Here is a 27229-nt window from a genome sequence, read left to right as displayed (position 1 = left end):
AAGGTTGAAACTGTCCTCTCTAGACACTAGTCTAGGTATAAATCTAGTGAATTCCTTGATTGGGTGTTCTCTATCATGTCAGGTTTCCTTTGCTATGCTTCGAAAGTGCTGAACTAGGACTACCTCTATTTCTTCATGAGAATTGAGAAGATTTCCTCCTCCATCCTTGATCAAAGAAATCTTGTTATGAGCTCTATTCACCATAGTGGATTTGTGGAAAAATCTAGTGTTACGTTCTCCTTCTTTTAGCCACTGAACTCTAGATTTTTGTCTCCAAAATATTTCCTCTTGTTTACATAAATTCTCCCAGTCTTGATGATATTTGGTGGCTTGATCACTTATGACTTTATCAAATCCATCCTTGATGAGGGCTTGGTTGAATTCCTGCATTTTACCTTCAACATATTTTTTCTTCTCAAATATATTGCCATATTCATTCTTGTTCCAATCTTTGAGCCGGAGCTTGATGTGTTTTAGTCTTTTCTGAAGAAGGAACATTCTAGTACCCTGAATGTTCAAATATTCTGACCACCATTTGGCAATGTTGCTGATGAAATCTGGGTGGGAAAGCCAGATATTCTCAAATCGAAAAGGTTTGTTCCTTGGGGTGCCAATACCCTGAATCTCCAGTTGGATCGGCCAATGATCTGAGCCTCCAAAGGGGAGAATTCTTGCTACCATTTCCTTGTCATTGAGCATAAGGTCCTCTAAGATTATGAATCTGGCTAATTTTGAGGCCGCCTGAGACTATCCTCCTCTTTTATTGTTCCAAGTAAAGATGCCATTACTCGTTACAATGTCCACTAGCTTCATCTTATCTAAAAAAGTTTGAAATGCCGAAGAGTCTTTACCTAGAACTCTGGTTCCCCCTTTTTTCTCCGAAAGTGATTTGATCACGTTGAAATCACCCCCCAAGATCCATGGTATTCCTGCATATCTATCTATGAGATTCTCCAAAGAATTTAGAAACCTAAGTTTTTCATCCATTATTTGAGGGCCATACATATTCGTTACTAGGTAGGTTTCCTTATCTCCCACAGGTTGAATTACCACAGATAAATAATCCCTAGATGCCTCATCATCTATTATGCCAATTTTTTTGGGGTTCCAAAGACTGAGTATTCCTCTTGCTGTATTCTCTACTTTGACTTCTAGAAACTCAAATCGATTGAGCCATTGACTATGGATTTATTTTATTTTTTGAATGGAACCCTTGGTTTCCTAGATGAAGATCACATCCGGAGCTGCTTGTTTCATTCTATTACTCAGTAATCTTTATTTTATTTTGCTACCTATATCCCTAATATTCCAAGAAGTGAACTTCATAATTAAATATTTGTAAAGGAGTAAATAGATAGGTCCTTCATCTTACATGAATCTATCATTAGCTTTCCACGTTCCATCAATAGCTCATTTTGCTTTTTTCTGCCTCTTTTTTTTCCTCGGTTTCTGGGTGCTAATATTGTTGTGGTTTTCATAGTTTTCACTCCTTCGTTGCCTTGCCTTTCATTGTTTCTTTACCCCTCCAGCCCTTTGGTCTGAGTTTTCCATATAAACAGTTGTTGAACTCTATTGAACTCCTCTGGAGGTAACGATTCTATCCCTTATTTGGTTCCTTGATTCAAGAAACCTTCCAGATCTAGGTTCTCTTTCTCAAGAATCTCATGTAGTTCATGGTCCTCTATTTCCATCTCACTTTGGGTCATTTCATGGTCCATCTCCAGTTCTGCATCACTCATCATAGTTTCTTTCTGTTTATTATTATCTTGTGTTTGTTCACTGTCTTCTTCTTTCCCCTCCTCCACTGGACTTCCTCCTTTTGCCTGATCTGCTTTTGTTATACCTTCATCCTCTTCGAGAACTTGGAACCTATTCTGACTAGCTTGTTGCCCTTCTGATTTTTGTGTCTTTGGCCCTCTTTTGCCTCCTTTTCCTTTATGGGCCACTTTATGGAAGCTCTCGGTATCCTTCATTGTGTTAGCTTTGCTCTTATTCTCCATTCTTCTGAGAGGGAAGTCTTTGAATAGGTGCCGATGCTTGTGGCATTTGCGACATCTAAATGGAATATGTTCATAATCTACTGTTTGCACCCATTCTTCATCAAATACTTCCAAGATAACCTCATCTAGTAGAGCTCCAGAGAGATCCATCTCCACACATATTCTAGCAAAGGAAGTATACTTCCCCCTTCTAGTAGCCTCAGAAGCTTTGACAAAATGTCCTAACTTATTTCCTATGGTGGATAAGGATTCTGTTTGCCAGTAATCAAGAGGTAGAGAGTAGAGTCTTACCCAAACCACGACTGAAGTGAAAGTCTCTCGCTCTGAAACAAAATTCATGATCCATGGTCACATATAGAGACCTGCTGCAGCGTAAAAGTAGGGCCCTCCTTCAAACACTCTATTCTTATCTTAAATATTAGCAAATACCACAGTGAAGAAACCCTTAGACCGAAGATGTAGGTCAATGCTTCCTTTTGGTTTCGAATGGTATTTAATCCACGTTTGTAAAGCTTTTTTAGTGGGCCATAAATCCATTAATTTACAAATGATTGGATATGTTTGCATGTGGTCCCTATGCGCTTACAGAGCAAGATCATTTAAAATGACTCTTGGTGTAACCCCAACTTTGGGTTTACATGGTCCCATTTTTGCTTTGTCTTTTGTTCCCTGTTCCTTATCTTCTTCCTCATTTTCCTTAGTACTATTATGCTCCCTTGATTTAGTGACATCTTGTTCCCCTTCATTGTTTCTTTTCCTTCCTTCTAAAGGGTCTCTATCATTTTCCATTAGTTTTTTGCCCCTGTTGGCCACGGCCTGCTTGTAGGAGGGACTGGAGCTCCCTCCTTTGCAACCTTCCATGGAGAACAGCCTCTGTAACTGTCTGTAACCAGAGTTATTCGTCTTGCACTCTCCCTGACCAAAGGGCCACACACATAAATATTCCATTCATTATTATAGAGTAATATGAGATATTTGATCATAGCAGCTAAACATTTCAATAAGTGAAATTATTTGGAAATTTTTTTGGGCTAACAATGTTCTTCCTAAGATAAACTTATTTGGTTGGATATTGGCACCTAGGGAAGAAATAAACAATAAACATACTATCTAGATGACGGATCCTTGGGCCCTTTAGACGTGACCCTTTTTTAGCCTCTAAGGAAACAAACAAACACATTTTTCTTGAATTTCCCTCTGCTAAATAAGTATGGAATTCCTTTTCTAAAGATATTTATCCTTACATCACCTCTCCAATCACATGGCAAGAGATTTTTTCAAAATGTCACACAATTTATGGTGTTTCCTTTGACTCCCAATGGAATCTCAAATTGGTTTGGATGGCTATACCAAAATTTCTCCTATGGAAGATACGACTGGCTCAAAACAAAGTCATATTTCAGTAAATTATTCTTCCTCCAAAATATGTAGCTAAAAAACCATGGTTTTCTCTCCTAAATTATTTTATCATACTTCCTCATGTCAACCAAAATCCTAATTAGACAATTCAGAAAAGGCATGGTGGTCAGTTATCATTTATTTGGACAACTCTTAAGAGCAAAAAATATTTGAAATCCCCTCAAAACCATGCAGTAGCTTCAATTAGATTCAAAGTAATTATCTAAATGGTGTAAACCACAAGGCTCTTATATTTTATTCTTTGATGGAGCCTCAAAAGGAAATCCAGGAGAGATAGGATGAGGGGTGTTATCTTTCACCTTGGAGGGAAAATCGATGGGAATGTACTTGGAAACATTTACTATAAACTAACAACATAATAAAATTTTATGCTCTTCTTAAAGGCAGTTCTATATCTTGTTATCTTCACCTAAATTGAATAATTGTGTTTGGCGATTTCGAACTCATAATCAACTACCTAGTTAAAGGAACAAATGCAAAATATATATAATTGGATTGCATGATCAATCAAATTCAAATCCAAGTCTCCCTATTTGCATGCAACATTCAATGGTATCATCTCAAACATAACCATAGTTAGATGACAAACACTCATGCTAACCACACTATCAATATGTAGCAAAAATGTGGGTTTTATATTAAAGACACATATACCATTCATCCAATCCTATAGCACAATGATTAATACAGTGTCGACTCATCATAGTACCAATTGTGTTTCTAAAAATCACCTTGGATCATGCATAATACTTCACTCTAACCCCTCTCCATGATGATTCAAAGTGTACATGACACAAGATTTAACTACTTGCATCCTTTCCCACTCTTCCAATATGGGATATCATTGAGAGCGTATGCCACATATGATTATGATATCTAATGTTTAATTTAGAAAAATGGTTTTGTTGGGAGCTCCATGTGGATAATTAAGTTTGACTCTCATATACTCATGGTTTCTTCTATCCTCTCCATTGCTTCTAAAATAGACATGTATTTCGGGAAGTTATGAGCTACTCATAGATCCCTCGAATATCATGTAACAACCACCAATATGTTGTAGTTCTTGATGGATGTGTTCTTAGGAAAATTAGAAGCATTGGAGAATAATCTAAGAAAGGAAATGGGGATGCCTTTGAGCATATTATTGCACCTCATAGAAACATAGAACCAGAATAATGGTACCTCCAACAACTCTTCCCCACTTCTAGTAGGAATATGGATAGCCTTTTCGAACATCCATGGTGGTCCCCCACCTCATCCTCCCAATTGATGTTATATTCATTATAGGTTTTGGATTTGTCTCTCTGTGATCACATGACATCTAGTTTGATTAGAGGATTTTGGTTTTTTGATATTTCACAAGTCCTAATACCTATCATGTAGACCTTGTTTTCCTACTATCCTTGTAATATGTCACTTGCAATTTATCCTATGTAGTTTTTGGTATTTTTGTCACTATCTAGTTTCAATCCTTCTCTCATAGACTTGATCTGCATATTATCTATGTAAAATGTTATATGTGGTTTATATCATAAAGTTTAATCAAACGTTTTTTAGAAAATTTAAAATTGGATTCAAATTATGGAAAAATCTTGACATGTATGTATTTAAAGAATGAAATTTTTTCCTCTATGATGTCATGGGGGATTTTGTAATATCTCTTTCAGCTTGAACCACAATATTTTATAATACAAATATTTAGTGATAAATATAGTTAAAATATTCATTTAAATGTATATTGTATATCTCATTTCACAAGGAAAATATTTACATAGTGAAAACCGACATTTTGTTGTTATAGGTTTATTTTATTTATATATTTCAATAATAAAATATATAATTATAATTGAACCAAATATTTAAATAAAAAGAGTGCATATATAATTTCTTTTTATTTATTTTTTTATCGCATCAATTTATGTTCGTATTTTATTCTTCGAAAAAATATATATTGAAAAATATCACTAATAAATCTAAATTTGATTAAATTTTTTAACATAATATATATTAAAAATATTTCATTTATATAACTTAATTACTGTTATTATATTTTTCAATGTTGTCCAATTATATCATTAGTAAATATAGATTTGATTAAAAGATTATAACATAACATAAATCATATTGAGTAAGAAATATTTTATTTATATGATTTAATTACTATTATTATACATAAATCCTACTGAAAGTTCTAAATATATCATAGTTTTAAAAATAAAATATAATATGAAAAAATATATATAATTTTTCAATATCAGTTGAGATTAGTATATATTTAATCAATTATATTTTATTCAATATGATCTATGTAGAAATTTGATAGAAATTGCAACTGTTCAATATTTCAAACTAAAAAACAAGATACACAATTCTACTCTACAATTTTGTGGAATGGAAATCACAATTTAGATACACATGCATAGACATCCAACAAGAAAAACCACAAGTACACAATGATTTCTAGGGGAACCCAACTAGGAAAAACCCGTCCACTGCTTTACATTAATTTAGCTCAGAAAGAGAAATAATTACAATGTCTTGCTTCAACTATGAAGCGCACCCTACATTGTAAAAGTGTTCTCATGCTCTTTGACCTGCTCTAGCCAACACATATCTAATTCAAGCCTCAGCTCTCCTCCTATTTCCTTGCACAATCCTTAATGAAATAAGCTCCTAAATAATAGATAAATTCCTTATTTTCTTTCACAAATCAAAGGGAAATTGATCGCCTTCTCAGTGCAAAAGCACTACACACTCAATGATATACAATTATAAATACAAATATGTGTTATCCATCCACTCAACTAGGAAATTCAAATTCCATGCATGAAAGGGTATATATTTAGTTGATTGACTAGTTAACTAAGACATCGGTGAGTTAAAACAGTTCTACTACTTGACTAACCTTCAATTGACTCAAATAATGACTAGAGCTCAATTAACTGAGTTCAACTAACAATAACTCAACTAGATTGATAAATTTTAGCAATCAATCCATGCACAACTCTACTTCTAGCCTATAACTAAAATTTACTAAGTAAACTAAAAGACAATGCCGTGTTAGACAACTTAATTTCCATCCATGTCATCCTGCTGATGTGGAAAATCAAATTACTCAATTTGACTAAGGAACAAGTCAAAAGTGATCCTTTTCTTTCTACAATTTCTAACAATCCCTCTTAGCATGAAAATGGATTTTCACAACCCCAATTGAGCTCATGTGGAATGTACTATAGAACTAACTCTCACTATTGTTGTTGCTACTGCAACAACTGTAGTTGAGAAGCATAAAAAAAACACTAAATCAACTGTCTCTACAACTATCTATTGGGAAGACTACATTGATGTTGATTCTGCATTGTGCCTCCTACATTACTATCAACACTCCTTTATGCTCCTATTGTAGTGGTTGAAAAAACCTCCAAAATTTTGTCCTACACTCAAATTTTGAAGCCTTCCTTGGTTTTTCCTTTGATGGTTGCAGACACTCGAGCCCATTCCTTCAGCTCTATCAGAGTATTTTCACCCTTTTTCTTCCTTAACGAATTGTCATATTTTGACATGTTGATTTCTTTGTGATGCTTGTGATCTTTTTCTAGCCATTTCGAAGGTTTGTCTTAGCTATGTGAACACTCATCGCACTCTCACAAAAATTTGTAAGCATTGTCGTGCAAGTGTCCTCACGGTCATCCAGAGCTCTATCCCAAGGGTCGCACTTGTCACTTTCACCTCTGCACAATCCTACGGAGGGTCATGCTTTGCTATGTTATACCGATGGTTAGTGTCTTCATGTTATTGAAGTATGCTAAGCGTGTGATCACAATGTCAAGTCTTCACAAGTTCACTTGCCTTTCAAACCTAGCCATTTTCTTGAAAAATCCTTCGACGGAACAACTCCACTTCACCAAACACTGATTGAGCTACACTACGCAGTCTTAGCCCTCAGTGTTTTTGCTCTATCTCCTGGAACTACACAGTGCCTGAGGTTTTCCTTCGAGCCAGTTGCACTATGAAATCCCAGAAGTGAGCAGTTGTATTCCTTCCCAAAACTACGCAAAAAACTACCTCACAACCTATCTGAATTGTGCATTTCCAAAGCACAATCATCAAGCATCCTTCATTCTTGTTGAAACCTCGCATTGTACAGAGCCCTGAGCCTGCACCAACCCCAGAAATTCTGCAGAAGTGTCGTCCCAGTGACCTCCATCATCTGGGACTCACTGCTCTCCAAAAATGAATAGACCTGTTCTCTAGTCCCAGAAACTATGTAGAGGTGTCCCTTAGGGCCCCACCTTACAGCTACCATTGATGTTATTGACTGCACAATTCTGCCTCCTAGTGGCCGTAGTTTTCCAGGACAATTAACACCATGCCCTGGAGTTTTTTCTTTAAGCCTGAGTTGTGCTCTGTGTAGTCTCAGTGACCAGTCCTCCCTCCCTATCATTTGGAACTATGCAGTGCACAGTTACTGGTCGCGCTCCTAGCCTATCATCTGGCCTAGGCCCAAAACACAGAAAAAAATGCATCATGCTGGACTAGGAGGTTTTGAATTTGATGTCGTCCCATCATGAGTGAATTGCGGGAATAGGTACACTGATAGATCATGGCAAGATGATGAACGAGATGAAGAAGGAGCATGCATGCTAGAAGATTTACTTGCAACTGAACAGATGAAAAAAACACACCAAGTAGCAAGCCAAAGGAACACATGCATGGAACCATCTTGCAAGACCAAGACCATTGAAGACCTTGCAACACCAAGCCATGTGGAGGAGAAGACAAAGTACACTCGAGAGTACATCCATTACTTAGTAGTGCAACAACTAGAAATGGACACCACATCTACCTAGTATATGTCAGCAATGTCGTGTCAAGTTGTGTCATGAGTTGTCAAGGCCACATCACCACCATGGGCCATATCTGTTGTAACTAAATGTAATGTAAAGTAGAAGTCCAATGGATGCACACAAGAAGTTCAAGAGTCGTGTCAGTTGAAAAGTCATAAGAAGTTCAACGGTTATGGGGGTATTCTAAGAGTCACAAGGGTCAAGAATCACCCTTGGCTATACATACCCCTCCTATTGTATGAGAAAGGACTTTTCACCTTGCCTCCTCCCACATTACCTGAAGAGTAGACAGTCAGTTCTTTGAGGAAGGAGGAGTGGCTCCAACATCCCACTACTCGGACTAGTGATGTATGGTGTACATATGTGTCTTCAGACTTTTTCTTAATATGGAAGCCTGTTAAGGCCATCACATTTTCATGCATGTTTTGTAGATGTTTGTAAGACTATTCTTTCAACATTTTTAATGCATGTTTATTTCACATGTACTAAGATATTTGAACTATTTTAGTTGTTTTAGTACCTACATTGTTGGCAATGTGTTGTACTGGTTATCACCATTGTCTTATCCCTAGGATACTAGATAAACTACCTTTTTGTACTGGTTATCACCATTGTCACACCCTTGTGGAATACTCTGCAGGATACTTGACAAACCATCTTTATGTTTAGCTTACAACGACCATCACATCCATGTGTACTACCTGACTAAGTGGTGTATGTGGTGTCCCCTTCACATAGGTTTTAACAACTATCGCATCCACCATGGAATATTCCACTGGAAGTTGGATAGACCTTTCTGGTTCATGTGTGTCTCTTCTTAGGTGGTACTATTGGCTCTCATTTAGAGGCTCACTTTACTCTCTCCCTTTGTAGTAAGAGAACCGAGACACAAGTTAGATTATGGACTCACCAGGCATGCTCACCTTAATTTTTGAAGGCACCAGCATAACACTCTCATGTGTTGAACAACAATATCTAAGGTAGTAAATTGAAACCATTTCATCGTAGTAGATGAGACTCCTACACCAAACAATGTGAGGTATAATTGGGACTTCATACTAGGGAAATCCCCTGAATGTTGGTGCATCCAACACCGTCAACATTTCTGACTCTATAAGGAGGGCCATCAATAGTTTATGGAAGATTTTCCCACCAACCGAACTCATCCATCATTTGGTAAAGGCAATAAAATTCACTCCCTCTCCCCTACGCACAACTCTAAAGTTGGTCATTGTTCACCTCCCAAACTCAAACGTGAAATTCCGTATCATCATATCTGTGTTGTCTGTCCCATCACCCGTCAATTCGTTAAAGATGTTAGACTGATTCAAGGAGTGTATGCTCTTCCATATTCGCAAAGAAATAAAAATCCCACTCCCACAGGAGTGGTAGTCTCATCTGTGGAAGAAGACATCTTCGCCACTCTTGTTGAGCTTTTAGAAGTTGTGGAAAGAGAAGAGGAACCTCAAATATTTCTAAAGGAGGAAGAATACAACATCTTACTCATGGGCTCAAGTTCTGGTGTAGGAGGTGGAGGGGAAGGAAGCAGAGGAGGTAGAAGCAAAGACGAATCAATAGATTCAGAGGAAGAACCATTAGATTCCAAAGAAGAGGAGGAGGATGAAGAAGAGGACAACATGGCAGAGAAAAATATGGAATGGATGACTTATGACCCATTGGCACTTCTAAGTGTCTTGCAGAAGATGCCGAGACATGCTGAGAAGCTTTTAACGAAATATGACCCTGACAAAATAGTGAAGGAAGAAGATCACTTAGACACGTTCTACCTACATCTATAGACACTTGAGGTATGCTATGACGACGTTGCATGTAGATTGTTTCCATGTACCTTGGATGGCAGAGTAGTTGTATGGTACCACAACCTTCCACCAAATACCATCTAGAACTGGGGGGTGTTTAAGAGAATGTTCCTTAAGGAGTTTGCTAAAGACAAGACCCTCGCCATGTTGCTAAAGGAGCTGGGTAGTCTCAAGATGGAGCAAAAAGATAAAGTCAAATATTTTAATCAGAGGTTTAACCGAATTTTGAACAAGTTCTGAACAAACACTAAACCTCATGACTCCATCACCATAGGCTACTACAAGTTTTCACTACTGACCAGAATTGCACATTTCATCAAGCGAGTTGCGAGACCAATTCTAACTGAAAATTGTAAAGAGGCTATAGTCATGGAAAAAGACCTACCTGCTATTCAAGTCATTGTAGATGATGAATCCACTAAAGACTCCAAGGACACAGGCAAGAGGTTTCAAGTCTCTGTGAGTAAGGCTAAGGAAAAGGAAGCAAACGACATCGAGATCCTTACTTGTCTCCTCAAGTCCTTGACTACTGAAGTTGCTGAACTCAAACAAAGGAAGAGTGAGGAAACCATGAGTAGTAGGCCTCCCAGGTACCTGCCGAAGAAGAATACAGCTTCAGGTAGTAGCAGCAACCAACCAGCCAATATGCACAGAGCTCCAACCTAGTGTTGAACCTTGAGAAGCTCGCGATAGACTCATACTACTCATTCCATAATGAACACCATTCTGAAAGAACATGATCAGATTGGAAACGTATGATGAGAAAAATAGTCGCACAATTGTCCAAAGGCAGGGTGGTCAATGAATAGGTTGAGCCCAATGTTGAAGACGAATATGATGCTACATCCGATGAAGCCCCAAGTACTTGGCATGATGTAAACATGTATCGGTGTTCATGCATAGCCCAGGAGACCACCACCAAGAAGGTGCCTCTAAGTGACAGTTTGACCCCAAAGCAGAACAATTAGTACAACTTGAGAATTCAAGGGGTCCCCACTATGATTGAGATACCAAGAGACAAAATAAGAAAATATATAATAAGAAATATAGATCCCACAGAAAAATCAGAGCAAGTATGGGAAGATAACTACGACAAAGAGTACGTCCGTGAGTAGTAAAGACAAGAGCATCTAATAGGAAACCACGAACACAAGTCTACCCCCAGACACCTCGGTGAGTCTCCATGCTTTGGGTTACAACATTGTAGAAGACATGAAGAAGACTCATGCAAGCATATCTCTATATGATTTAAACAAGATCACGCGTTAGCATGACCTTCTTCTATGCACACTTGGTCAAACCTCTATAGGTGATGCTACCTCTTCTAGCAAGGGAACAAGTAAGTCTCATGACACACTCACATTCATACGAAACGCGCTCTATATGGAGGAGGCGAACTCACTCTACCCACATTTCCTGTTATCATTTAAAATCTTCAATTTCAATGTCCACAACTGTTTGGTTGATTCTGGCACATTAGTCAATGTCATGCCACTCTCCATCGTGAAGAAGATCAATGCCTAATGGAGCAAGAAAACTGTACAGATCATCCAACTTTACACAACATGTGTGCTCAAAGTTGGTGAATTTTGGTATGTGATCATCCAGTTATCATCCGACAGGCAAGTTCATCAATGCATCAATATTGGTATTATTGAAATCATGGAAACATACTACGTATTTCTCAGTAGAGACTGGTTAAGAAAGCTGCAAGGATACTTTTCCACTGACTCGTCACATTTATGGCTTTCGTATAAGCATAGAAACAACAAGATCTGGGTGTTTCCAGAAAGATACATGAAGCACAATGTGACCCCCTTGAAAGGATAAAATGAACCGTTGGATTTTGTAGAACTTATGTTTGGCTATTTATTTCTAGAGACACAATTGGGGTGCTATCCTCCAGCCACATAGTTGGGTCTCCTTCCATGCCCAACTGGAGAAAATGAAACTTGTACAATATCTTGTAATCGTAGTAGTAGTAGTGATAGCAGTACTAGTGTGGCAAGCGGTCCTTGTATAAATGATATGTGGAACATGTACTTTGAAATTTCCAAGATGCAGGAAGGATCTAGAGCTAGTTGTGTCTTAACAGACCCATTGTAGAGGAAACACTTAATATCGAGATTCTTGGAGTTCGAGTGCACGAACAACACCCTGAGTATGAAGCACATGTATTAGGATTACAGAAACCCATTAGCCTTAATGTTGTTCTACTAATAGTGGTAGGTGGCTTAGAGATCGTGGTGTGTTAGGTATGTAACACCATACACTGTGTGCCACCCCATCTTAAAATTTATCAACAAGAGGTATGGAGACTCATCTCTCAATTCCAAGCTTTCAATATTATTTTTGTTCCAAGAATGTGTAATGTAGCCGCAGATGCCTTGGAAAACATAGCTGCTAGGACGACACCATTAAGGGATAGATTTTTTCTTGAAATTTTATATAAGCAATCTGTGTCGGACAATATCACTAATTTACATGTTTTTTATGATGATCAACAAATACTGCATTTCATGGCTAACACTGATGTCTTCAAGGACACAACAATAGACGAAGATGAGAATGAGTACTCTCTACAAGGCACAACAAATCTAAGCAAAGGAAACCTCATTCCTAAGGGTGTGGTATCGCTTGAGAAGATGCATTCCTTGTAGACCTACTTTCAGGGACCTGTTAATACCAAAACCCACATCTCTACATTATTGCATGAACATATTAATTTTGGAATGAATAAGGATCCGAAGTTTGTGAATCTTGGTATGTGCTGCACACCTCAAGAGCGGCAAGCTTTCATCTTCCTCTTCAAGCAGTACTCAGATGTCTTTGTGTGGATGTATGATGACCTCAAGACATATGACACAAAAATCACCTAGCATGTCATACCAATCAAGGAAGGGGCCAAGCCTTTTGAACATAAGCTAAATAAATTTCATCGTTCACTTGATCACCGCATATAGAAAGAATTGACTAAGCTGCTGGATGTTCAGACCATTTACAAAGTTTTACATTCCACATGGGTTTCCAATCTAGTCCCTGTTATAAATAAGTTTGGGGAGATCCACCTATTCATATATTTATGTAACCTAAACCACGCCTCGAACAAAGATAACTAACTAGTGCCATCCATGGAGCATATACCACATATAATATCTGGAGCAGAGATGTTTTTTTTTCTTGATGACCTTTCAGGATATAATCAGATTCTGGTAGTAGAGCCTGAGAGACTTGGTACATTCGCTTTCTAATTCCTTCCATGTGATCATTAGACAGAGTGTGGGGATATAACTCAATGACGTGACAAACTTCTAAAGATAATGATCAAGCCACCTGTGCCATCTTAAGAAAATCTATGAGATATGTTGAAAATATGGGATATCCTTGAATCCAAAGAAGAGCATCTTCAGAGTGTCTGAGGGAAACTTTCTTGGACACTTCGTTTCCAAGGGTAGGATCAAGGTAGATCTAGACAGAGTTTGGACCATCACACAGATTCCCTACCCTATGAACAAGAAATCCATGCAGTCTTTCCTGCGGAAGATCAACTTCCTCAGAAAGTTCATCTCTGATTATGCACATATTGTCAACCCCATCCAAGAAATGATAAATTAAGACATGATCTATAGCTGCAGAAAGAAGGAAAAAGATGCGTTCACTCGTATAAAGAAATATATAGTAGAAGCAACCGTGATGTACAACCCAGACTTCAACAAAGATTTGTTGCTCTACACTTTTACTTTTGACACTTTACTCATTATTTTGCTCACTCATAAGGACAGGTTAAATAATGAACAACCCACCTCCTTCATGAGTGCAAGCCTGTAACGACAAAAATTCAAATATCCCACCATGGAAAAATAGGCATATGTAGTGTACAAGCTGGTGAAGCATTTTAGACCCTACCTTCTGAAGAACTATTGCATTGTCTTTGTCCCACACCCAATAGTCAGAGCACTGCTTGTTCAACAAGAGCTGGGTGAAAGGACGACAAGCTAGATGACAGGAATTCAAGAGTACGATCTTGACATCGAGCCAGTTCACACCATTAAGGGTCATGGTTTGTGTAGACTAGCAATAAAAACAGTGCAGGCACAAGAGGAAGAAGAAGAGCTCGCAGGTTGGGAACAAGAAATAGAAATGTACAATCTCGAGCAAGCCTCACCCACTTCGCATGGAGACTCTTGGTCTGGAGAAGTGCGCTAGTACCTTGAGCATGGAATTGTGCCCTCTCATTTTTCTATGTGACAGAAGAGGGCACTATGGCTCAAATATTTATCTTACCACATGGTACATGGGGTGCTTTATAGAAAGCATCACAATGGTGTCTTGCTCAAGTGCTTGGAAGCATAGGATTCATAAAGGGTGTTACGTGATCTCCATGATGGACTAGTTGGGGGGCACTTCAAGGGTAACAAAATAATGCACAAGGTCATGTGAGATAGTTTCTATTGGCCTACATTGTTCAAGGATGCACGTGTTTATGCCTAGAAGTGTCTGGTCTGTCAGAGATGCACCAACCAAAACTGAAGGTCAGCATCCCCATTGTAGCCCATTGTAGTGGAAGAACCATTCCAAAAATGGGGCTTCGATATCATTTGGGGAGATTTTCCCACATTCATTAAAGAAGCATTGCTACATTCTGACTGCTATAGATTACTTCACACAGTGGACAAAAGCAGTTCCACTAAAATAAGTGAACGACCACGAAGTCATCAGATTCCTACAACAGAACATCATCTCCAAGTTTGGTGTTCCTATATCACTTGTTATTGACAATGAAACGTACTTATCTTTGTTAAATCTTTATGTATTTGCATTGTAGAATGGTATTTTGTTGAAGCATTCTGCTAACTACTACCACCCAAGGAAATGGTTGTGCTAAGTCTACAAACAAGAACCTCATACGCATCATCAAAAAGACCATTTACTCTAAACAATGAAACTGGTATTCTTCTCTGGTGAATGCTTTATGGGCTGATCGAGTCACACTGAAGCCTTCTTTGAAAACCTCGCCATACTTCTTGGTATATGGAAAATAAGCCATCCTCCTGCTGAACATCTACTTGGCTACTCTCCAGTTGTCCCAAGAATCCCAAGGTAAGTCATGTTTGTTAGTTCAGTGTAGGATGGACACACTTCATAAACTATAGGAAGAAAGGATGAAAGAAAAATAAAAAATTACACTCCACTAGAACTGTATCAAGAGATGGTTCAACAAAAAGTATGCAGGGAGTACTAGATTCAGTGTGGGTGATTTAGTCTTGAAGTGGGACAAACCCCATGAGGACAAAGGAAATAACACAAATTTTTAGTCCCTATGGATTGGTACATTCACCATCCATGAGAAGCTTGGCCAACATATGTATTTTGTTACATCATTTGATGGGAAAATTAACACTCTCCTTGTCAATGGTCAAGCTTAAAATTTTATTTCCAATGATCTAGGGCTGCACCTCGCGCTATGTACATATTATTTTCATTGCTTGTTCTATTTTTTGATTAGTAGTTTTTCTTTTCTTTGTTGTTCTATTGTTTTGATTTGTAAATAAGTGTTGTTTTTCACTACACTCTAGCTTCTAAATGTGTATGTGGCTAAAGTTCAAAGAGTCTTGTGACAGTGTAGTGCTTGGCCAGTCCTGTGTCAATGTTCTTTGTGCTTGGTTGTAAATTTTGGCTGATGAAGTCTTGAAGGAAAATAAGACTCATCTATAAGGAGAGATTTCATCAAACCATGAACCTATTTCCATCTTGGAAAACTTCATTCACGTACTCAGTCTTCTACTTTAGTGTGTTCAAGCTTATCCAACTTGTAGAAATGGAGAAGGGGAAAATCTAAATGAGAAAAAATGAATTAGAGGTCTTTACATGCTTCTCTGAAAGAGCAACCTCTCCTACTCTCGATAAGTTGGTATCTCTCTTCTTCCCCAAAATAAATAAGTTCCTATGCACAATTCTCTTTCAATAATAACAAAGGAAAAAGAGGAGAAATGATTCCTGCATAGAGAGGTGAAGCAAGGAACCCACTGGGGTATTGTCCAGGCTCACTAGAAGTGGATCAATTCTTGTGTTCCTGCGTCATTCCATCGGGGTACTGTCCAACCTGTTGGAAGTGAAGCATCACCATAGATGAAAACTTATACTTTGAAAATCTTAAGCTTGCGAGTTAAACTAACCTTCCCAATTCAAAACATTATGATCTAGCTGAATTTGATGTTGTGTTCAACTGAGTTGGTACAATGTGAACCATGTATGTCCATGGGGTAAGTGGGGAATCCAAAGTGATTTGCACGATGAATCAATACTCCTCGAAGGACCAAGGCCCTGCACTACAAATGAACCAAAACAGAGAAGCTGGTATTCAACTAGTGTCTTGCCAAGTGTTGTAGCAGCTACAATATCCTCTAAAATTTTGGCCTACACTCAAATTTCAGAGCCTTCCTTGGTTTTTCCTTTGATGGTTGCAGACACTCAAGCTCATTCCTTGAGCTCTCTCAGAGTATTTTCACCCTTTTTCTTGCTCAACCAACTATAATCTTTTGGTATGTTGATTTATTTGCCATACTCGTGATCCTTTTCGGGCCATTTTGAAGGTTTGTCTTTGTGTGTTTGGGTTGTCGTAGCTATGTGAACACCCGTCACACTCTCACAAAAAGTTGTAACCACTATCACACAAGTGTCGTCATAGTCATCCAAAGCTCTATCCCAAGTGTCGCACTTGTCACTTTCACCTCTATACAATCCTATAGAGGGTCATGCTTTGCTATGTTGTCCCGATGGTTAGTGTCCTCATGTTGTCAAAGTATGCTAAGTGTGTGATCATAATGTCGAGACTTCATGAGTTCACTTTCCTTTCACACTTAGTAATTTTCCTAAAAATATTTCAATGGAACAACTCCACTTCACCAGACCTCAACTAAGCTACACTGCACAATCTAAGCCCTCAGTGGTGTTTCTCTATCTCCTGGAACTGCACAATGCTTGAGGCTTTCCTACGAGCCAGTTTCACTATGCGGTCCCAAAAGTGAGAAATTGTCTTCCTTCCTAGAACTATGCAAAAAACTACCTCATAGCCTATCTCAACTGCGCATTTCCCAAGCAAAGTCATCAAGCCTCCTTCCTGCCTCCTAAAACCCCACAGTGCGTAGAGGCCTGAGCCTCCACTTCCCCAAGAAATTGCGCAAAAGTGTCCCCCCAGTGACCTCCCTCAACCGAGACTCACTGCTCTCCAAAACTGCACAAACCTGTCCTCTGGTCCCTCTGTTGTCCTACCTTGTATTCCTCCTAGAAACTGCGTAGAGGTGTACCTCACAGATCCATTGTGCAGCTACCGCAAGTGTCCTTGAATGCATAATTTTTCCTCCCAGTGGCCTATTTGCAGTTTTCCCAGATAGTTAAGACTGTGCCCCAAAGTTCCTTGTCCAAGCCTGAGATGAGCTCTATGTAGTCTCAGTGACTTGGCCTCCCTGCATGTCACCTTGAACTACCCAATGTGTAGTTACTAGGCCCTCTCCCAACTTGTCATCTGTCCCAGGCCTAAAACACAGAAAGCAATGCACCATGCTAGACTAGGAGGTTTTGGATATGATGTCATCCCGTCATGAGTGAATTGCAGGAACATGTGCACTGATAGATCATGGCGAGTTGATGAACGTGATCAAGAAGGAGTGTGCATGCTAGAATACTTACTTGCAATTGGACAGATGAACAAAGCACACTAAGCAACAAGCGAAAGGAACAAATGCATGGAACCATCTTACAAGACCAAGACCATCGAAGACCTTGTAGCACCAAGCCATGCAGAGGAGAAGACAAAGTACACCTGAGAGTACATCCATCACTTAGCAACGCAGTAGCTTGACATGGACACCATATCGAGCCAGTACATGTCAGTAGTGTCGTGTCAAGTTATGTCATGAATTGTCAAGGACACATCACTACCATGGGCCATGTCTGTTGTAACTGAATGTAATGTAAAGTGGAAGTCCAATGGATGCACACAAGAAGTTGAAGATGCATGTCAGTTGAAAATTCATAGGAAGTTCAATGGTCATGAGGGTAGTCCAAGAGTCGTGAGGGTTAAGTGTCGCCCTTGGCTATATACCCCTCTCATTGTATGAGCAAGGAATTTTCACCTTGGCTCCTTCCACATAGGATTGAGAGTAGACAGTTAGTTATTTGAGGAGCGAGGAGTGGCTCGAGCATCCCACTACTAGGATTAGTGATGTATGGTGTAAAAATTTGTCTTGGGACTTATACTTAAGACAAAAGCCTGTTAAGGCCAACATGTTTTCATGCATGTTTTGTAGATGTTTGTAAGACTATTGTCTCGAACTGTGTAATTCATGTTTTTTTCACCTATACTAAGATATTTGAACTATTTTGGTTATTTTAGTACTTACATTGTTGGGAATGTGTTGTATTAGTTATCACCATTGTCTCATCCCTGTGGACTACTCCGCGGGATACTAGACAAACTACCTTTGTGTACTGGTTATCACTGTTGTCACATCCTTGTGGACTACTCCGTGGGATACTCGACATACCATAATTGTGCTCAACTTACAATGACTGTCCCATTGGTGTGGATTGATCCACTAGGTTGTGTATGTGTTGTCCCCTTCACTTCGGTTTTAACGAATTCCGCATCCGCTATGGACTATTCCACTGGATGATAGACAAACCTTTCTGGTTTGCGTGTGTCTCCTCCTAGGTGGTACTATTACCTCTCATTTATAGGTTCACTTTACTCTTTCCCTTTGCACTAAGAGAATTGAGACACGAGTTACATTATGCACTCACCAAGCATACTCACCTCGCTTTTTGAAGGCACCAGCATAACACTATAATGTGTTGAATAATAAGAGCTAAGACAAGTCTCTAAGTAAATGGAAACCAGACCATCATACCAAATGGGACTCCAACACCAAATGGTGTGAGTTCTAATTGGGACTTCATACCAGGGAGATCCTCTTGATGTTAGCAGGTCCAGCACCATCAACAACTCCCCATCATCTGACTGCACCAACTGACATTGATCCACCTACTACTGAATATTGTGGGTCTCTTTAGCAAGTGTAATTATTAATGAGAAGAGTATACTACAACTACTACTACTCTCCTATGAAACTTGCCCAAATATTTTCAACTTTGGGACTAAGGCTCTACATGACCTGACCTCACTTCTGGAGGTATAGTGAAATCTGATCTACTCATACTACTATTGTTACTGCGCTATTTCGTATTTGACACTGTTATTGCAACTACTGTAGTAATGATTCTGATCTCCCCAAGTCTTAAAGTACTATCTTCCATAGGGTTGCTCCCTATAAAACTAGACCTCTCCAAGTCTCAATCTCCTTGTCAGAAATCTCTCTACTTCTCAATCATCCAATATCAATGATCACAAATCCTTTTTTTTGTGTCACTAAATATTAGTTCATTGATCTACCCCACTAGCAGGCCTCTAGCTCCACTAAGATTTCTACTCATTTGGTCTTATGGATTTGACATCTTATGAATGGTTTGGCCATCCGCAACCCATTGAACTATGGCTCCACAACTCTACCTCATAACAACTCATTAATTCTTCAATGATCATTGTACATGACGAATTTAATGACTGCCTAGTTGTCAATATTCTGGTTGCTCTAGAATGCTTCTCCTAGGGAACTTATGGTGATCCTAAATCTATTCCAAGCTTAGAAATTCAAACTTCCCTCCAATGCATACTCAAGCCTCAACCATTGAAAGAAATGTTTCCTACACTGAAGAGAATCTACACCAAAATCTCTACAAATCAAAAAAAATTTGAGAGAATATTTGCAACAATGTTTCTATGTAGCCTTCTCAAGATCTGATACCATGTAGAAATTTAATACAAATTGTAACTACTTAATATTTGAAACTGAAAAACAAGAAACACAATTCTACTCTACAATTCCATGGAATTTAGATACACATGCATAGAAATGAAACAAGCAAAACCATAAGTACACAGTGATTTCTAGTGGAACCCAACTGGGAAAAACCTCTTCACTACTTTGCATTAATTCAGATGAGAAAGAGAAGCAATTACAATGTCTCTCTTCAACTCTGAAGCACACCCTGTACTTTAAAATTTTTCTCTTTCTTCCTGACTTGCTCTAGTCAACACTTAGCCAATTCAAGCTGTTAGCGTTCGAATTTGCCTCAGGCTGAGGAAGGCAAAACTCGAGGCCACATCAAACCACGCTCAGCCTCGTAGCTAGCCCTATGAGGACAGGAAAGGGCTCTCTCCGGGTTTATCTCGGCGAAAGGTCTTCAAAGGGGCTGAGATGACCAATAAGGAATACTGATTTTAGGCTAGTAAATTGATAGGAAAAAGGGTTTTAATGGATGATGGGGTTTTCTGGGCTGCATGGGGCAAAGAAACAGCTTGAACAGAGAAATATAATCAAAAACACAGATTATCTCCTGAGGCAAGGTAGGAAAGAAATTTAACAATCAACTCGAGATAAACGGAATGGCAAGACTGCTGAGAAGTTGACAAGGGCATAGAATATGGATCCTTGTCAAACAGAAGAAAAAATTAACTATGAATACTTCCTCAAGACAGAGCAAATAAATTGAATTCTGCCTTTCTCACTTAAAAGTATTCAACATAAATGAGTTAGGAATGAAATGAAAAACATTACAAGATACATATGAGACAGAGAAGAAACATATGTCAAATGTCATACCACAGGAATCTCAGGGGTCAGAGCTGTATTTTTTATTAAACTCTCTGTCAAAAACTGTACAAGAAAACTTTCTGTTCTCCTCCACGCACACCTCTCAGAACTTTTTTTTTTTCCACCCCTTACAAATGATTTTTTTAATAGATTAAATAAACTCTGCTAGGGGAAAAACAATCGACCCCAAGGCAAGGAATTTGTTTTATCATTATTAAATAAACAAAAATAAAAGCCAATCAGTGTTTCTGAAGATAGAAAAGCGCTCCATTTTCTACTCGAATCTGTTGATAACTGATGAAGAGGTGGCATTTACAGGTGTCAATCCCATTACTGAAAACAAACATAGGCAATCGGATCTTATTCTTTGCCACTTTGCACATTCTGGAAATTACAACTGCGTCCAAATTTCTGGAAATGCATTGGCCATTTTACCGAAATTAGGAAAAGATCTTGATAATCTGGAGTAAATCCACCGCATATATTTTGAAGACGGATCGAATGCCGGAGTATTTGCATTTGACTGCCACATCATAGAATACAGACCCCCCCCCACGATCTTTCTTATCCAATAATGATGAGCATATCTGTTTGAAGATTCCAATGAGGGATCGAGCCACTGATGATACTGCTTTCTCATGAGACTTCTTATACAGGGCAAGGTCACGAAGTAAATCCTCAGTCATCAACAATGGCATTCGTAGACAGATTTCCCTTACAACATTTAAACCAACAGCAATCATCTCAGTACGAGCTCGATCGTGTACAAATTGATTCACCAACTGCTTCAGTAATGGTTCAACTGCATCAGGAGGCACCATATCATGACAGGCCTGGACTGCTGCTGCCAGAAGGTGTGTTACATCTTGTTGATGAGGCTGAACATATTTCTGAAGAAATGGATAAAAATTCAACAAAATCAAACGATGGAGTCCCACTGACCTAGCAATCACTTTAATAATCATCATTTTAACCTCAAATCGCTCATTGCATGTCTGAAGGCGAGAAAAAAGCTTCTCAGCAAACTCCTGTAGATCCTTCAAATATTGGAGAGGCCAATAGCTACCCCAATCAAGATTTTCTGAATTTACACGCTGTTGCTTTTTTATGCTACGCATAACACGCTGTAGCTTGGCTTTTTTCTTCTTTTTACTTGAAGTTGTACCCTTGTGGTTTGCCTTATAGACAGCTTCTCTGCTTAGAACCACTTGAGGCTTCCTCGTACTCATATCTTCATCACTGCTTGAATCTCCATCCACATCATCTTCTACATTCTGTTCATATCCAAGTAGAAAAAAGAGAGAGCAGGTATCATAATCTTGGAATATTTATGAAAGCATGCACTGCAAATAGAATTTCCAGTCCTCTCATCAAACCAGACCTTCCGTCGATGAAGATCACACAGAATAGAGAGGGCACTCTTTGCTTTTGACTCATGTTCTTCCCAGCAATAAGCAGCTTTGGATTCTCCTGAGTGAGGTTGACATGAATTATTTGGCCATTATTGATTTTCACAATAATATTCTTGAAATGTGATGCCAATAGTGCCATACATATATTGTAATGGTGATTTCAACGAATAGAACGCCAATGCTGCTATTCATAGAACTGAACTGAGACACATATCTAACTGAACCATATATACAATAATGCTATCATACATCTGTGATGCTCTGCAATTGATCATGCCATACATACAGTTTATATGACAGAGCCGAGACTCATCTAGTGCTGAAACAGGTCGATATAATAGTGACGCTGAGACTATAGGGATGTCGGGAGAGTGCTTGTGCCAACCATATAAGTACTGCTGACCATAGACATTATTCTATATGTATATATGAATATAGCTGCTAGCATAGATCTGTAGAAACAATACACACATCACAGAACAACGTTGAGACCTCCATACATATCACTGTGACCATAACGCAGAGACAACATATTGTGTATCAAATTGCAGAGAGTATACGCCCAATCGAGAGAAATAGGAGGAAGACAAAACATGTCATCAGATTCCATGATGGCTTCAATACTCGGCCACTTAAGCTTGTGACTACAGCACCTGGACCATCCACCCATGCTAGAAATAGAGAAAGAAAATTATATATGACCCATGCCTCATATATTTCCCGAATCGAATTAAAGTAAATTGATTTATCGCCCATCACCAGAGACATGAATGACATTGTTGCATATACCGGCACCATGAAGATAATGCGAACAATGTATCGCTGATATGTTGGCTCTGTGTAGTTCAAGAAATGTCTGTAAATATGCGATATTGCCAATGAAATCACTATAATAGTGCATGGAAATGCTACTATTATTAAAAATATGGAAGCCATTTATTCCATGATTTGTTTTACATAAGCAAAATCAACATAAGCACTAAGGTCTGCATTTCCTAGGTCAACTAAAATATGAACAAATTTGTGCTTCCTTATGGCTTGTAAGCTGTCTGAAATTATTCCATTTTGTCCATAATCAATGATGAGTGCACCGCCACCATCTGATGAAATCCTCTTTGCAATATTCCTTGCCAATTATACTCCAACACGTTATTACAAACTCTGTTTTCTAATTCCCTTTTTAAATTTGCTGATTTTGAATGAGGGCTTTTTCTTTGTCTGCTTGCAGGGATAATTAATATTGAACTTTGGCATGGAGAACCAGCCTCTGCAACTTGGTGAATTCGACTGCGCGAGCTGACAAGACGGAGTCTAACATCGTCTCCAATGGGGATGGCAACTGCCGCTTTTTGGAGGTGCCAAGAACCTGCAGAGCTTTGGGAGAGCAGACAGTGCCTCCATCCATTGGGCAATGGAGTCCATTATTGCAAGAAATCGACACGATTTAACTTATTAACTGAAAATTGACTCGACAAACTTCAAACTAGAACTGCAATGAAACTAGAACGAAATGCTGCCCTTTAGCTGCTTATTTATTTACAAAATCTACCCTACTTCACTTGCAAAAACAATAGATCAGGTAACACTGTAATGCCAGATCAACCATTCAAGTAAACCTGAGAATGATGCCGGTTGAGAATGCTTCCACTAGGACACAGATGTAATTGCTGGCATCCCTTCATGCACGTAATGAGCCTGATTATGTATAAGACAGCTTGATTTGTCAGTCAAACTAAAAAACACTTCCATGTACATCGCAATTGGATCGCGAAAGCCAGACTCTATTTTCTGCCCCAACTCTACAATACATACCTCCAGCTGCACACTGTCAATGTAAACATCTGTAGGTAATTCTATTATTTCTTGTTTCGAAGGAGGAAGGATTTCCAGGAACTTTTTAGGGTCTTGGAAATCATATGACTGGATCTGCTCATCTAAACATTGAATCTCCTTCTCAACTCTTTCAACAACTAACTCACAAAATCTAGTTTTAGTTTCAAGAGGGAACTTTGGAGATTTCAAACATTGAAGCAAGGCAATGAAAAATCCTTCATCATTAATTTCAATATCTGCTAACCAATTTCTAACCTCTTTTACAGCTTCACACAGGGCAGGGTTTGCCACATACCCCACCATTGCATAAATGGATCAGCGAGCACTGGACTGTCTAGATCGAGTTGGAGTCGCCAGGTGAACGTTTCAGCCTGCATATGTGTCTGAATGCTGTCCACCATCAGCATCAGATCTGCAACTTGATTTCATGTACTGGGACAAGACAATCAACACGTCGAATGTCACGTCAACAGCAAACCATCTTCCCTAGTATGGTCGCCACTATGTTAGCGTTCGAATTTGCCTCAGGCTGAGGAAGGCAAAACTCGAGGCCACATCAAACCACGCTCAGCCTCGTAGCTAGCCCTACGAGGACAGGAGAGGGCTCTTTCCGGGTCTATCTCGGCAAAAGGTCTTCAAAGGGGCTGAGATGACCAATAAGGAATACTGATTTTAGGCTAGTAAATTGATAGGAAAAGGGGTTTTAATGGATGATGGGGTTTTCTAGGCTGCATGGGGCAAAGAAACAACTTGAACAGAGAAATATAATCAAAAACACAGATTATCTCGTGAGGCAAGGTAGGCAAGAAATTTAACAATTAAATTGAGATAAACGGAATGGCAAGACTGCTGAGAAGTCGACAAGGGCATAGAATATGGATCGTTGTCAAACAGAAGAAAACATTAACTATGAATACTTCCTCAAGACAGAGCAAATAAATTGAATTATGCCTTTCTCACTTAAAAGTATTCAACAGAAATGAGTTAGGAATGAAATGAAAAACATTACAAGATACATATGAGACAGAGAAGAAACATATGTCAAATGTCATACCACAGGAATCTCAGGGGTCAGAGCTATATTTTTCATTAAACTCTCTGTCAAAAACTGTACAAGAAAGCTCTCTGTTCTCCTCCACGCACACCTCTCAGAATTTTTTTTCCACCCCTTACAAATGATTTTTTTAATACATTAAATAAACTCTGCTAGGGGAAAAACAATCGACCCCAAGGCAAGGAATTTGTTTTATCATTATTAAATAAACAAAACTAAGAGCCAATCAGCGTTTCTGAAGATAGAAAAGCGCTCCATTTTCTACTCGAATCTGTTGATAACTGATGAAGAGGTGGCATTTACAGGTGTCAATCCCATTACTGAAAACAAACATAGGCAATCGGATCTTGTTCTCTGCCACTTTGCACATTCTAGAAATTACAACTGCCTCCAAATTTCTGGAAATGCATTGGCCATTTTACCGAAATTAGGAAAAGATCTTGATAATCTGGAGTAAATCCACCGCATATATTTTGAAGACGGATCGAATGCCGGAGTATTTGCAATTGACTGCCACATCATAGAATACAGACCCCCCCACGATCTTTCTTATCCAATAATGATGGGCATATCTGTCTGAAGATGCCAATGAGGGATCGAGCCGCTGATGATACTGCTTTCTCATGAGACTTCTTATACAGGGCAAGGTCACGAAGTAAATCCTCAGTCATCAACAATGGCATTCATAGACAGATTTCCCTTACAACATTTAAACCAACAACAATCATCTCAGTACGAGCTCAATGGTGTACAAATTGATTCACCAACTGCTTCAGTAATGGTTCAATTGCATCAGGAGGCACCATATCATGACAGGCCTGGACTGCTGCTACCAGAAGGTGTGTTACATCTTACAGATTTCCCTTACAACATTTAAACCAACAACAATCATGTCAGTACGAGCGCGATCGTGTACAAATTGATTCACGAACTGCTTCAGTAATGGTTCAACTGCATCAGGAGGCACCATATCATGACAGGCTTGGACTGCTGCTGCCAGAAGGTGTGTTACATCTTGTTGATGAGGCTGAACATATTTATGAAGAAATGGATACAAATTCAACAAAATCAAATGATGGAGTCCCACTGACCTAGCAATCACTTTAATAATCATCATTTTAACCTCAAATCACTCATTGCATGTCTGAAGGCGAGAAAAAAGCTTCTCAGCAAACCCCTATAGATCCTTCAAATGTTGGAGAGGCGAATAGCTACCCCAATCAAGATTTTCTGAATTTACACACTGTTGCTTTTTTATGCTACGCATAACACGTTGTAGCTTGGCTTTTTTCTTCTTTTTACTTGAAGTTGTACCCTTGTGGTTTGCCTTATAGACAGCTTCTCTGCTTAGAACCACTTGAGGCTTCCTCATAATCATATCTTCATCACTGCTTGAATCTCCATCCACATCATCTTCTACATTCTGTTCATATCCAAGTAGAAAAAAGAGAGAGAAGGTATCATAATCTTGGAAGATTTATGAAAGCATGCACTGCAAATAGAATTTCCAGTCCTCTCATCAAACCAGACTTTCCGTCGATGAAGATCACATAGAATAGAGAGGGCACTCTTTGCTTTTGACTCATGTTCTTCCCAGCAATAAGCGGCTTTGGATTCTCCTAAGTGAGGTTGACATGAATTATTTGGTCATTATTGATTTTCACAATAATATTCTTGAACTGTGATGCCAATAGCGCCATACATATATTGTAATGGTGATTTCAACGAATAGAACGCCAATGCTGCTATTCATAGAACTGAACTGAGACACATATCTAACTGAACCATATATACAATACTGCTATCATACATCTGTGATGCTCTGCAATTGATCATGCCATACATACAGTTTATATGACAGAGCCGAGACTCATCTAGTGCTGAAACAGGTCGATATAATAGTGACGCTGAGACTATAGGGATGTCGGGAGAGTGCTTGTGCCAACCATATAAGTACCGCTGACCATAGACATTATTCTATATGTATATATGAATATAGCTGCTAGCATAGATCTGTAGAAACAATACACCCATCGCAGAACAGCGTTGAGACCTCCATACATATCACTGTGACCATAACGCAGAGACAACATATTGTGTATCAAATTGCAGAGAGTATACGCCCAATCGAG

General features: G+C 38.8%; 1 protein-coding gene across 1 annotated transcript; it reads right to left on the bottom strand.

Annotated features, from left to right (window-relative positions):
* Positions 1-21238: 21238 nt before the first annotated feature.
* Positions 21239-25768, bottom strand: LOC149179087 (uncharacterized). Its single transcript, XM_089422346.1, has 2 exons — positions 25631-25768; positions 21239-22072 (listed from the first exon to the last, which is right to left on the bottom strand). The coding sequence occupies exons 1-2, from the start codon at positions 25766-25768 to the stop codon at positions 21239-21241; spliced, it is 972 nt and encodes a 323-aa protein (XP_089278472.1).
* Between the last annotated feature and the right edge of the window lie 1461 nt (positions 25769-27229).

This window comes from Pinus tabuliformis, chromosome 4_1 (assembly GCF_031772625.1).
Source record: "Pinus tabuliformis cultivar Carrire ecotype Pingquan chromosome 4_1, CPIR1, whole genome shotgun sequence".
NCBI lineage: Eukaryota > Viridiplantae > Streptophyta > Pinopsida > Pinales > Pinaceae > Pinus > Pinus tabuliformis.
This window is presented reverse-complemented; position numbering and strand designations above follow the sequence as displayed.

Excerpts from the sequence above, each read along its gene's own strand:
- LOC149179087 (XM_089422346.1), bottom strand. The coding sequence starts at position 25,768 with ATGACTGAGGATTTACTTCGTGACCTTGCCCTGTATAAGAAGTCTCAT. Across the intron at positions 22,073-25,630 it reads ATAAGAAAGATCGTGGGGGG|AATGTAGAAGATGATGTGGA; the intron begins GTCTGTATTCTA and ends GGATATGAACAG.